The 14443-nt window shown below is 54.0% G+C and overlaps 1 protein-coding gene across 2 annotated transcripts in view; it reads left to right on the plus strand.

The window, feature by feature from the left end:
• The window catches only part of ACBD3 (acyl-CoA binding domain containing 3), a 421148-nt gene that overhangs the window by 352492 nt on the left and 54213 nt on the right, over window positions 1–14443 (plus strand). For both annotated transcript variants that reach the window (XM_069608687.1, XM_069608686.1), the window contains exon 7: window positions 10748–11032. In XM_069608687.1, coding sequence (XP_069464788.1) covers window positions 10748–11032 — 285 coding nt within the window. The remainder of the gene's footprint in view (window positions 1–10747; window positions 11033–14443) is intronic.

Genomic DNA, 14443 nt, shown 5'->3' on the forward strand with positions numbered 1-14443 from the left:
ATTACCACAGAGGTGTATGGACATTCTAAAAGAGTCCAGGAAACCAAATACAAGACACTGTTACTTTGACAAGTGGAAAAGATTCGTTATCTGGTGCCAGAATAAACAAATCAACCCGGTTGATTGCACTCCTTCCAACGTTGTAACATACATGCTCCACCTGCTGGATGCAGGGTTGGTCTTTAAATCTCTAAAAGTACACCTGGCAGCCCTCTCGGCTTACACCACATCCCATAACAGGGTCTCGTGGTGGAAAGTACCAGTGGTTAAAGCCTTCATGGAAGGAGTAAAGAGACTTCACCCTCCTATTTCGAACCCACCGCCAGGATGGGACCTCAACGTGGTGCTAGCTAAGCTCATGGGGCCCCCCTTCGAACCCATGCATAAAAGTAGTCTCAAACACCTGACTTATAAAACGGCCTTCTTAGTAGCCATTACCTCCATAAGAAGGGTCAGTGAAATTCAGGCTCTGTCAGTGCAAGATCCTTTCTTTACTATCCACAAGGACAAACTGGTTTTACGCACACACCCTAGGTTTTCACCTAAATTCATATCCAAGTTCCATGTAAACCAGTCCATCGAGCTTCCGGCTTTCTTCCAAAACCCACAAAGCTCAGCTGAGGTGAAACTACACACCCTAGATGTGCGTAGGGCGGTCTTATACTATGTAAATAAAACCAGACCGCTAAGGAAAACAGATCAACTGTTTGTCTCCGTAGCTACAGGCAGAGAGGGGGATCGCGTCTCTAAGGGCGCTATCTCTAAGTGGATTATCAACTGTATACAGCTGTGTTACTCTCTTTCTGAAAAGACTCTGCCGTTTACACCAAGGGCCCACTCTACTAGAGGCATTGGGGCCACTCTGGCTTTCATTGCAAATGTTCCCCTCGACACCATTTGCAAAGCAGCTACTTGGAGCTCTATTCACACTTTTACTCAGCATTACTGCATTGACACTCATTCCAAGACAGATACACAAGTGGGACAAGCGGTTCTAAGACACCTGTTTGCTCATGACCCTTCTCACATCCCACCTCCTTCTTCTGGTACTGCTCGCTAATCTATGCACAGCATGTGATCTAAGCAGATTCCACAAGCCTCAGAAGGGATACATTACTCACCGTAATCGTATTTCTGATGCTTGTATCTGCTTAGATTCACATGCGACCCACCCTTCCTCCCCTCCGAGAGAAGGCGCATGGTTGCTTGTAGTCTTACCTTTCTGTCTATCTGCTTGGTCTATCTGTACTCACGCTACTCCTCATGCTACCTCATGTCAGGAAAAACACAATCTGGGGATCCTAGACGCGTGAGGGATCATGGGTACAGTGGACGTCACACTAGGGATAGTATTACTGGCACGCCCTGTGTCGACGCCCTTTTCGACTTTCGAAAAACAAACTGTAATACTCCGCAGCTTCCACTAGATGTCGGCCTATGCACAGCATGTGAATCTAAGCAGATACAAGCATCAGAAATACGATTACGGTGAGTAATGTATCCCATATATATATATAATCTCGTTAAGACATGGAGGAAGGAAAAAACCGCACTCCAAGCATGAGGTCTGCAGGTCCCAATGAAAAAAGTAGCAAACTCGAATCCAATTAACAAAAACGAGTTTAATAGATGGTAAAAGTAGTAGGCAAAAAACACACAGCAAACAGAACAGAACGCCAGGGCAGTGTCCTTAACGACGCGTTTCGCGCTTCTCCGCTATCTGTAGATAGATATATTATTTATCTTCTCATGGCAACGGTAGTTATGGTTAAGTTGCTGTTTCCATAGGAAGAACACTTTTTGGGCGGCTTATAACTTCGCTCTCCCTGGACGAATCCTCACCAAACTTTGCAAAAAAAAAGTATTTGGGTCGCTGAATTTTTTTGCAAAGTTTGGTGAGGATTCGTCCAGGGGGTCCCAAAACTTTTTTTTTTCCCCATAGACATAATGGAAAAAAACCTTTGCTCACGCCTACAGCCCAAACCGCTGGACGGATTTACACCAAATTTGCGGCAGGAGCAGCGGCTTGGTCCCGAAAGCGTGCTTTGCTTTATTTGGTGTAAATCCGTCCAGTAGTTTTAAAAAAAAAAAAAATGAGAAAAATGTAAGTGAAAAAAATTAGTGATATCTGTGTTCGCTTTGCGGACACACTTCCCTGTTCGATCCGCGGACAGGACGGTGATTGGGCAAGCAGCTTGCGTGATGTCCGCGGACATCAGAAGTGCTCTCATTGGATGCGGTGAAAGCGTGCAGTGCGTCTGGCTTCAGAGACGCCCGCCATCTTTGTTCCTCGCATGAGGCTTTGTATCCTGCCTGCACAGTAAGTCCCCCACCCCCGCTCATGCCCGTGTCCGTCTCCTGTTCCTCCCACCCCCCGCTCATGCCCCGTGTGTCCTTCTTGTCACCCCCACTCATGCTCCGTGTCTTCACTTTTCCTCCAGCCCCCCGCTCACGCCATCGGCACACGGTGGGCAGCGGAGGGCAGAGGAGCGGGATCTGCCGCCTGCACACAAACGCTGTGTGTCTTTCTCCCTCCCACCCACCCCCCGCTCATGTCCGTGTGTCTCCCTCCCACCCCCCGCTCATGCCCCGCTCGTCTCTCCCACCCGCCCACCCCCCGCTCATGCCCCGTATTTCTCTCCCACCCGCCCACCCCCCGCTCATGCCCCGTGTGTCTCTCCCACCCGCCCACCCTCCCGCTCATGCCCCGTGTGTCTCTCCCACCCGCCCACCCTCCCGCTCATGCCCCGTGTGTCTCTCCCACCCGCCCACCCCCCGCTCATGCCCCGCCCCGTGTGTCTCTCCCACCCGCCCACCCCCCGCTCATGCCCCGTGTGTCTCTCCCACCCGCCCACCCCCCCGCTCATGCCCCGCCCCGTGTGTCTCTCCCACCCGCCCACCCCCCGCTCATGCCCCGTGTGTCTCTCCCACCCGCCCACCCCCCGCTCATGCCCCGCCCCGTGTGTCTCTCCCACCCGCCCACCCCCCGCTCATGCCCCGTGTGTCTCTCCCACCCGCCCACCCCCCGCTCATGCCCCGTGTGTCTCCCCTCCCGCCCACCCCCCGCTCATGCCCCGTGTGTCTCCCCTCCCGCCCACCCCCCGCTCATGCCCCGTGTGTCTCCCCTCCCGCCCACCCCCCGCTCATGCCCCGTGTGTCTCCCCTCCCGCCCACCCCCCGCTCATGCCCCGTGTGTCTCCCCCACCCGCCCACCCCCCGCTCATGCCCCGTGTGTCTCTCCCACCCGCCCACCCCCCGCTCATGCCCCGTGTGTCTCTCCCACCCGCCCACCCCCCCGCTCATGCCCCGTGTGTCTCTCCCACCCGCCCACCCCCCGCTCATGCCCCGTGTGTCTCTCCCACCCGCCCACCCCCCGCTCATGCCCCGTGTGTCTCTCCCACCCGCCCACCCCCCGCTCATGCCCCGTGTGTCTCTCCCACCCGCCCACCCCCCCGCTCATGCCCCGTGTGTCTCTCCCACCCGCCCACCCCCCGCTCATGCCCCGTGTGTCTCTCCCACCCGCCCACCCCCCGCTCATGCCCCGTGTGTCTCTCCCACCCGCCCACCCCCGCTCATGCCCCGTGTGTCTCTCCCACCCGCCCACCCCCCGCTCATGCCCCGTGTCTCTCCCACCCGCCCACCCCCCGCTCATGCCCCGTGTGTCTCTCCCAACCGCCCACCCCCCGTGTGTCTCCCCTCCCGCCCACCCCCCGCTCATGCCCCGTGTGTCTCCTGCCCACCCCCGCTCATGCCCCGTGTGTCTCCCCTCCCGCCCACCCCCGCTCATGCCCCGTGTGTCTCCCCTCCCGCCCACCCCCCGCTCATGCCCCGTGTGTCTCCCCTCCCGCCCACCCCCCGCTCATGCCCCGTGTGTCTCCCCTCCCGCCCACCCCCCGCTCATGCCCCGTGTGTCTCCCCTCCCGCCCACCCCCCGCTCATGCCCCGTGTGTCTCCCCTCCCGCCCACCCCCCGCTCATGCCCCGTGTGTCTCCCCTCCCGCCCACCCCCCGCTCATGCCCCGTGTGTCTCCCCTCCCGCCCACCCCCCGCTCATGCCCCGTGTGTCTCCCCTCCCGCCCACCCCCCGCTCATGCCCCGTGTGTCTCCCCTCCCGCCCACCCCCCGCTCATGCCCCGTGCGTCTCCCCTCCCGCCCACCCCCCGCTCATGCCCCGTGCGTCTCCCCTCCCGCCCACCCCCCGCTCATGCCCCGCGTGTCTCCCCTCCCGCCCACCCCCCGCGTGTCTCCCCTCCCGCCCACCCCCCGCTCATGCCCCGTGTGTCTCCCCTCCCGCCCACCCCCCGCTCATGCCCCGTGTGTCTCCCCTCCCGCCCACCCCCCGCTCATGCCCCGTGTGTCTCCCCTCCCGCCCACCCCCCGCTCATGCCCCGTGTCTCTCCCCTCCCGCCCACCCCCCGCTCATGCCCCGTGTCTCTCCCCTCCCGCCCACCCCCCGCTCATGCCCCGTGTCTCTCCCCTCCCGCCCACCCCCCGCTCATGCCCCGTGTCTCTCCCCTCCCGCCCACCCCCGCTCATGCCCCGTGTCTCTCCCCTCCCGCCCACCCCCCGCTCATGCCCCGTGTCTCTCCCCTCCCGCCCACCCCCCGCTCATGCCCCGTGTCTCTCCCCTCCCGCCCACCCCCCGCTCATGCCCCGTGTCTCTCCCCTCCCGCCCACCCCCCGCTCATGCCCCGTGTCTCTCCCCTCCCGCCCACCCCCCGCTCATGCCCCGTGTCTCTCCCCTCCCGCCCACCCCCCGCTCATGCCCCGTGTCTCTCCCCTCCCGCCCACCCCCCGCTCATGCCCCGTGTCTCTCCCCTCCCGCTCATGCCCCGTGTCTCAACTCCCGCCCACCCCCCGCTCATGCCCCGTGTCTCAACTCCCGCCCACCCCCCGCTCATGCCCCGTGTCTCAACTCCCGCCCACCCCCCGCTCATGCCCCGTGTCTCAACTCCCGCCCACCCCCCGCTCATGCCCCGTGTCTCTCCCCTCCCGCCCACCCCCCGCTCATGCCCCGTGTCTCTCCCCTCCCGCCCACCCCCCGCTCATGCCCCGTGTGTCTCCCCTCCCGCCCACCCCCCGCTCATGCCCCGTGTGTCTCCCCTCCCGCCCACCCCCCGCTCATGCCCCGTGTGTCTCCCCTCCCGCCCACCCCCCGCTCATGCCCCGTGTGTCTCCCCTCCCGCCCACCCCCCGCTCATGCCCCGTGTGTCTCCCCTCCCGCCCACCCCCCGCTCATGCCCCGTGTGTCTCCCCTCCCGCCCACCCCCCGCTCATGCCCCGTGTCGCCCCTCCCGCCCACCCCCCCGCTCATGCCCCGTGTGTCTCCCCTCCCGCCCACCCCCCGCTCATGCCCCGTGTGTCTCCCCTCCCGCCCACCCCCCGCTCATGCCCCGTGTGTCTCCCCTCCCGCCCACCCCCCGCTCATGCCCCGTGTGTCTCCCCCACCCGCCCACCCCCCGCTCATGCCCCGTGTGTCTCCCCCACCCGCCCACCGCTCATGCCCCGTGTGTCTCGCCCACCCCCCGCTCATGCCCCGTGTGTCTCCCCCACCCGCCCACCCCCGCTCATGCCCCGTGTGTCTCTCCCACCCGCCCACCCCCCGCTCATGCCCCGTGTGTCTCGCCCACCTCCCGCTCATGCCCCGTGTGTCTCTCCCACCCGCCCACCCCCCGCTCATGCCCCGTGTGTCTCTCCCACCCGCCCACCCCCGCTCATGCCCCGTGTGTCTCTCCCACCCGCCCACCCCCCGCTCACGCCCCGTGTGTCTCTCCCACCCGCCCACCCCCTGCTCACGCCCCGTGTGTCTCTCCCACCCGCCCACCCCCTGCTCACGCCCCGTGTGTCTCTCCCACCCGCCCACCCCCGCTCATGTCCGTGTGTCTCCGCCCACCCCCGCTCATGTACGTTTGTCTCTCCCCTCCCGCCCACCCCCCGCTCATGTCCCTGTCTCTCTCCCCTCCCGCCCACCCCCCGCTCATGTCCCTGTTTCTCTCCCCTCCCGCCCACCCCCAGCTCATGTCCGTGTCTCTCTCCCCTCCCGCTGCCCACCCCCGCTCATGTCCCGTGTCTCTCCCCACCCGCCACCCACCCCCGCTCATGTCGTGTCTCGCCCACCCCCCGCTCATGCCCCGTGTCTCCCCTCCCGCCCACCCCCGCTCATGCCCCGTGTCTCCCCTCCCGCCCACCCCCGCTCATGCCCCGTGTCTCCCCTCCCGCCCACCCCCGCTCATGCCCCGTGTCTCCCCTCCCGCCCACCCCCGCTCATGCCCCGTGTCTCCCCTCCCGCCCACCCCCGCTCATGCCCCGTGTCTCCCCTCCCGCCCACCCCCTGCTCATGCCCCGTGTCTTCCCTCCCGCCCACCCCCGTGTCTTCCCTCCCGCCCACCCCCGTGTCTTCCCTCCCGCCCACTCCCGTGTCTTCCCTCCCGCTCACCCCCCGCTCATGCTCCGTGTCTTCCCTCCCGCTCACCCCCCGCTCATGCCCCGTGTCTCCCCTCCCGCCCACCCCCCGCTCATGCCCCGTGTCTCCCCTCCCGCCCACCCCCCGCTCATGCCCCGTGTCTCCCCTCCCGCCCACCCCCGCTCATGACCCGTGTGTCTCTCCCACCCGCCCACCCCCCGCTCGTGCCCCGTGTCTCTCCCACCCCCCGCTCGTGCCCCGTGTGTCTCTCCCACCCCCCGCTCATGCCCCGTGTGTCTCTCCCACCCCCCGCTCATGCCCCGTGTGTCTCTCCCACCCCCCGCTCATGCCCCGTGTCTCTCCCACCCCCCGCTCATGCCCCGTGTCTCTCCCACCCCCCGCTCATGCCCGTGTGTCTCTCCCACCCCCCGCTCATGCCCCGTGTGTCTCAACCACCCGCCCACCCCCCGCTCATGCCCCGTGTCTCTCCAACCCGCCCACCCCCGCTCATGTCCGTGTCTCTCCCCTCCCGCTCATGTCCCGTGTCTCTCCCCACCCGCAACCCATCCCCGCTCATGTCCTGTCCCGCCCACCCCCCGCTCATGCCCCGTGTCTCTCAACTCCCGCCCACCCCCCGCTCATGCCCCGTGTCTCTCAACTCCCGCCCATCCCCCGCTCATGCCCCGTGTGTCTCCCCTCCCGCCCACCCCCCGCTCATGCCCCGTGTGGCTCCCCTCCCGCCCACCCCCCGCTCATGCCCCGTGTCTCCCCTCCCGCCCACCCCCCGCTCATGCCCATCCCCCGCTCATGCCCCGTGTGTCTCCCCTCCCGCCCACCCCCCGCTCATGCCCCGTGTCTCCCCTCCCGCCCACCCCCCGCTCATGCCCTGTGTGTCTCCCCTCCCGCCCACCCCCCGCTCATGCCCCGTGTGTCTCCCCTCCCGCCCACCCCCGGCTCATGCCCCGTGTGTCTCCCCTCCCGCCCACCCCCCGCTCATGCCCCGTGTGCCTCTCCCAACCTTTTTTCCTTTACTGACATATCTAGGCCACATGGTTTTGCTCAGTAACAGTCAAGGGGCCTCATTACGACCCTGTCACTAAGGGATTACCAGGATTGGACCCGCAAAGGGACCTTTTTGCTAATTACGGTACCTTCACAGTACGCAAAACTCTAATAAGAAAGCAGTTATCATTTCACTATTCAACATGGCAAGATTATGACTATTGCACCTTCATCATGTATGCTGTACACACTGCCTGTGTTTCTGCATAAGTAGCTTACTATACTGGATAGAACTTCATAATAGAATGCTATTTATATCAATGCCTTGCTTAATGCACTAATTAGCTCATGATATTTATCCCAATGATCCTTGACAGTTTTTGGTCAGCATTATAAGAATCCCTTGTACAGAGTTTTCATGAAAAGTAAATGCACATGTGATGTCATCAGTGATGTCATCAATGACATTTGTGATGTTATCTTTGATGTCCTGGGTGTTAGTGTTAGCAGTGCACGGTGGCGCGAGTTATGGTTGCTTATCTTACAATAACTGCCGAATTTCAGGGGGTTTTCGGTTTTACTTTGAACCATAACGTCCCTTTAACATAGTTTTTTTTACTGAAATATATATATATATATATACACGGTCAATTGTGCGAAGGTCAATTCGGACCCTCGACTTTCGGTCAATTAGGTAATTCGAACAATTGTGTTCGAACAATTTGGGTAATACCCTTGGAAACAATAGTTTTTTCAAGAGAAGGTAATTAAACCTTTTGGGAAATCTTAAAGGCTTCCCTGTGCCAATGCACTGAAGGTGCTGTGTGACGCAATGTAAAAGTGTAAAAGATGATGCCTATGGAGTTTGTCAGACTCCATAACCAAAAGAAACCCTTAGAATTAAAAGTACACAGTCCCGAAGTTCAGCAAAAGTGCTGAGTTCTGTAAGGTGGGAGGAATTTGGCACTGAACAGAAAAGTCTCCCTAACGGGAACATGCTGAAGAGGGAGTTGCTCACTCCTTGAGGATCCTCCTCACCTTCTGACCTATTTGGCAGATTGAAGCTAAGCTGTAAACTATCTTTCATCAGTTTCTTCCATATCAATGTTGGGAGTAGGGGTTATTGGCCTACTTCCAGGATTTTGGTGATTTAACAGTTTGGTAATCAACAAAATGTTTCTTCCTTTTTTAAGCTCACTCCCCTTGTCCTATATACATCTTTCAATTCTTCCATTGTGAGTGCAGTAAGGGACTGTTCATTACAATTATCCATTTCTGGCATTATTTTGTTACAGGTTTACTTTTCTTTTTGGTGGAGCTTGCCTTGTGGATTGTTTGTTTGGGCACAAGTACAACCAATAATCACTGTTTCCATTCTACACCAATCCCACTGCATGCTACCAGTGTTAGCTAAGTATTGTGTAGTCCCATACCAGTTGGACTAGAACTGTATGAGACTAGTTGGTACACATTAGCTTTCTTAACAGATAAGGAAAATGACTGATAACTGCTGTGACTTATACATTATGAATGCTTGAGAAGGTGGTGATTGTGTGCAGCTAATTCTCTTTTGACTGGGACCCAGAGGGAATCTGGGCAAGAGCACATATGCACAGCTTGCAGGCAACATTTGCACCAAGACAACCCACACATGACATTGGAGTCTGGTATTAAATCCAGTAACCTATGACTTGGGTATCCGGTCAGATCTGGTCTTTGCTCCCTCTGCCCTCCCCTCTCTAATGCAGTTATGTAGTGAACTCCTAATGGATTTTAATATCCAAGGGCCTTCTCATGATGCAGCATTCTGAATCCCACTGTTCCGAATTTAGGCACATCTTCTTCCAATCAGTCGGAGGACACACAGGTTACTCTGCCAGCAGGCCTGTTCAGGACACAAGTTTTATTTTGGCACACTAACACTGATCGGCCATTGCGCTCCAAGTGGGCACCATAGAGTCATGTCCCACGTGAGGCCTCCGATTTAGATTTAATTTGAGGAAAAATGCTGGTGAATCATTTGGGGGAAAAGTAATGGTATGGGATAGGCGTTTCACCCTAACACATTCCATGTTTGATTCAGTTGGTTTAGTTTGATGCATGCAGTGCCCTATTCCTACAGATTTCTTTACTGAGTAGAACAGCCAATACCTTTTCATCATCTGTTCAATTTTACTGAGTGCTTTCAAGCGCATCTAGGTCTTTGTGTTTGTTGGACTGGAGGAGATGCAACTCTGCCTTGTGGCAAGGGGATCCATACCCACAGGCATTCATGAAACACAAAGGTGTTTGTAAACTGAAGTCACTGCCTGATCTTCAATGGCTCATCAATGTTGCAATGGTTTATTAAGGTAGGCCACTATTTCCACCTCTGTATCAATGGTGGTTTTGCTCACTAGCATCGCTGATATTTGCGGGGACGTTCAGAGCAGCAAATAGTTACAAGGATAGGTTCATTTGATCACCCAGTCGACAAATGAGGGACATGGTGTTCATGCCTGTGCGAAGGCAAGTTGCACAGTGGAAGCATTTGGCGCAAAGGCTGAGGTGTTTGTAGATTTCCATTCACACTTGAAGCTTCTTCCTAGACTGAGCCCTCCTTCAGGTCGCTTCTTCTGTCGCTGCTGTTTTTGGATGGATAGGTGAGATAAAAATGATGGTTGGGTGGTTTAAAGCAGGTTTAAAGAAGATTGTGTATCTTCAAGTCGCCATCTTGCATTGGGACAAGATAGACCAGATAGAATGGATAACTGCAATGGAACAGTCTTGTAACAGAGTAGATACTTTTCTTGTGATTCTTACTCTGCATTTCAATCAAGGTTCTGGGACACTTGTAAGATCTCAGGCACTATTAATCATTTGAGTGTAATTTCCCTACTTGTTGCTTTATCCATTTATGTATAATCGATTTTATATGGACCGATAAATGTAATTGAGATACTGAGACTAAGCTTTTTGGGGTGGGACTGCACATACTAGGGCCCTGAAGTTTTGCAGTGACATTTGCTGTGTTCATGTACGTAAAGGTTCATGCCTTTTAGAAAGGGTGGCGTACAGCATTAAGGTAGTAGTTAGTTATCCCAGTGAGTACTTTATTTTAATTTGTAGTTCTGTGCAAGGAACATTGTATTCTATTTTGTGCAAGGATCGTTGTATTCTATTGTATTCATCTTAATGTCTTCATGTTAAAAAATACATTGTGTGATATTGAATTGCAATATTTAGGTTGAGGAGACCAAGGTGAAGTTTGTGATGCTTTTGATCACTGAGTGCCAAAGTGTTTCCAGTGAATAACAGAAATTATTTGGTTTATTTTTCATCTCATGATTTCGATTTTCTTTAGAATCCGTACCAGTTATTGCAGCACCATCCATGTGGACACGACCCCAAATCAAAGACTTCAAAGAGAAGATTCGGCAGGATGCTGATTCTGTGATCACAGTCGGTCGAGGAGAGGTGGTGACAGTCCGAGTACCGACACATGAGGAAGGGTCCTATCTTTTTTGGGAGTTTGCCACAGACAGTTATGACATAGGTTTTGGGGTATATTTTGAATGGACAGACTCTCCAAACACTGCAGTCAGTGTGCATGTCAGCGAGTCAAGTGAGGATGAGGAAGAAGATGAAGGTATAGTAATATTCTTCTGTAATGTTTGTGCTACTTTCAAAACAGATTTAAAATTATTATTGACCTTGTTATCAAATTATCAGAGGAGTTGTCTCTCAATTCTGCAACAGTTTTCTTAAAGTGTTACAAAAGAAATTGTTTTCATCTATCCTTCGTTTACTTCAATGGATTTGGCCAGGATATCTGCTTTTTTCTGGATGCTGGCTAATTGGTGTGGTGAGTGAGGTCCCCTTTCCTCACTCACCTGTTTCACTAATTTAGTTTTGGGTGACCTGGTCAGTCCTTCAGTGGAGTGCTGCAGTCTCAAGTTCTTTACAGTGTGCACTGACCAGCCTAGTGGCATTGAACAGTTTCACCTTTCCTCTACTGCACAGCCATTCACCTTTATTTATATGGAAATGTATTGATTTTTATGAAGCAGATGCCCTTATTGGGGTCCAAACACTAACAAAGATAATCTTCTCTACCGGGCAATAGGACCTATTTATGTTATAGCATTATTCCTTAATGTGTGCAACATGCATTTCCAACCATAGCCCCCACCGTCCACATCCACGTAAATACTATGCATATACTTTGAAATAAAACGTCCAGGTTAATTTCTTCCCACGCTGTCAACATACTCTGAAAACAACCTCTTGCCTTTCCCCCTGGTCTATAGCTCTCCTTGCATGTACTCTGATATAAAGGGCAACCAGTCTTGTTGTATAGCACAGTTTGTCTCAATCAGTTAATGCTAAAGGCATTTATATAGCGCACCGTCACCAACGGAATTGGTCTCCAGGCGCTCAGACGGATCTGCAAACAGAGGAGGGGGGTTGGGTTAGTGGGGTGAAGAGGGAGTAGGGAGGTGAGAAGGCGATGTCCCGTTGGCAGCTTCAGTTCGGTTTTCACCATGCGCTGAGCTTGGGTGTGAATATAGGATTGATGCGAGTCCTCGTGTGTTGATTGTTTTTGCGTTGTGGTGTAGTGCGTGCGATTTGCTGTGAGAGAAGTGGTTGTGTGGGATTTTGTGCGAGTTAAGTATGCAGAAATTTGAGCTTTTGGTTAGTGGGTTATATTTCTCTTAAACTTTGTAGTTCTTGTTTTATTTCTCCGGTTGTCATACGGGGTAGGTATAGTGTTTCTTTTCCTTTACTGACTGTCTAGTTTCTAGAGCGATGGCGTGGCTAGTTCCCAGCTAAATTATTAGAGCTTGGTACACCTGGTTGGACGAGCATTATCCCGGTGTTCCATTTCTGCCTGTGATTACACTGTGGCCAAGGTGTTGTTGATGAATATCTATGCCTTCCTTCCCGATAGGTCTGTGGTCGTTGATTGGTATGGTACGGGTGGTCTATCTTTCAATTGTTAAGTGGATGTTGTAGATCAGTACAACCTTTACTTCTATTAAGGGTCGAAGACTTGGGAAATGGGGGGTAGGTTTCCTCTCTCAGCAAGTTCCACTGTGTATACTCTTAGGAATTCTTTCTAATTATAGGGTGAAGAGCCAGGATTTGAGGAGTTTCCTGAATTGCAGGTGATCTGTGTTCCGCATGTTCTGTGGTAGTTCGTTCCAGGTTTTTGGGGCCAGCTGATGGAAAGAGGATCCTCCGAGTTTTCTTTTGATGTATGGTTTAGGTTCTAAAGGGATGTCACTACTGGATCTGAGTGGCCTGTTGTGTGATGTACGTTTATCTTTCTTCTAAGGAACTCTGTGCCTTGGTCGTGGATTGCTATATGCGTTATGCAGTGATTTGAACTTGATTCGCAGTTTGATTTGTAGCCAGTGTAGCGTTTTCAGCGCTGGTGTGATGTGTTCTCTTCAAGGCCGTTTAAGGAGCAGTTTGGCCGCTTCATTTTGTATGCGTTGGGAGTTTGTATAAGCTATTAGCGTAGTCTGGACATGAGAGCGATGACGGTAATTGTTTTGTTGGTGAATGTTAGGATCCTTTTAGCTGCTCGCAAGAGAAAGAAGCATTTCTTGATTACAGCGTTTACTTGTGGCTCTAGAGTGAGTTTGTTGTCCATCAGGATCCCAAGATTTTTTACAATTGACAATGCGGCTGGGATTTCACCAAGTTCTGTTGGCCATGGGATGTAGAGGCTGTCTTCTCCGTTTTTTGTGATGATCATTATTTCTGTTTTACCTGGGTTGAGTTTGAGGTAGTTTGAGTGCATCCAGTTGAATATTTGACGAAGGCAGTTCTCTAGTGTTGAGTTTTCTTCTTGTGAGTCTTGTATTTTATAGACCATTTGTGTGTCGTCAGCGTAGTTGTAACAGGTGAGGCCATATCTTTCGATGATTTTAATTAGTTGAAAGGTAGATGTTGAATAGTAGTGTGGAGAAGGGTGATCCTTGTGGGACACTGCATGACTATTCTCTTGGGCTTGATTTGAAAGGTTTCATCCATATCATTTTTGGCCTGTTTGTTTGGGAGAATTTGATCCAAAGTAAGGCGTTGTCAGTGGTTCCAAATTCTTCCAGTCTCATGATGAGAATTTTGTGGTTAACTGTGTCGAATGCCGCAGAGAGGTCTAGAAGTATTAAAGCGGTGCTGTTGTTTGAGTCTGCGTTGGCCTTTAAATCATCCCAGATCGAGAAAAGTGCTGCTTCCATTCCTCTCATCGGTCTGAAGCCTACTTGTGCCTGGTTTAGTAAGCCGTGTTTTATGAATTCTTGGGTTGTTCTATACATGTGTGTTTCCAGGAGTTTAGCTGGGTACGGGATGTTAGAGATGGGTCTGTAATTGGAGAGGTCCTCTACGTTCCCTGCTGTATCCTTGAGGAGTGGTTTGATGTATTCTGATTTGAAGGATTGTAGCATTTGCAAATGTCAGGGGGGCAGGGATCCGCGGGGGAGCCTGATTTGTTGCTTTGATTTACCAGTTTGACGAATGTCTCCACTGATGTGTGGGAAGTCTCAGAGTTTGTCTCAGCGTTCCTTGTAGCGGTGGGTGTCTTCATTATTGTGGTCGCATGGTCTGTTTTGTATGGACTGTTGGATGGTCGTGATTTTGTTTTTGAAATGATCTGCGAGGTCACTGCATAGTTTCTGCGATGGTATTGGAGCGTTGTTGCAGCCAGGTGGGTTTTTTATTTCGTTTATGATTTTAAAGAGTTCTTTTTGGGTGTTTAGTGCTTTAAGGATTCTGTTGTAGCATTTCCTTTTCGCTTTTTGTATCTCCTTTTTTGTTAGGGATTCCATTAGAAAGATGTTCTGCGCCACAGCAATCTATTCCTGCTTAGTAGGATTCTCCTCCCTATTCCAGGCCTTAGCCACAATAATGCCAACTGCAGGTTTTGAGTCGAAATAATGCTAGCCGCATGTTTTGTGCCATGTGTTCCAAAGAAAGTGTCCCCATCGCATTCCTTGACAAATTGAACTGAACGGGTACATGGGTGGTCCTCTCCAAACCATCCAGCCTCTTT

Source organism: Ambystoma mexicanum, chromosome 4q, assembly GCF_040938575.1.
Source record: "Ambystoma mexicanum isolate Mex_15411 chromosome 4q, UKY_AmexF1_1, whole genome shotgun sequence".
Classification (NCBI taxonomy): Eukaryota; Metazoa; Chordata; class Amphibia; order Caudata; family Ambystomatidae; genus Ambystoma; species Ambystoma mexicanum.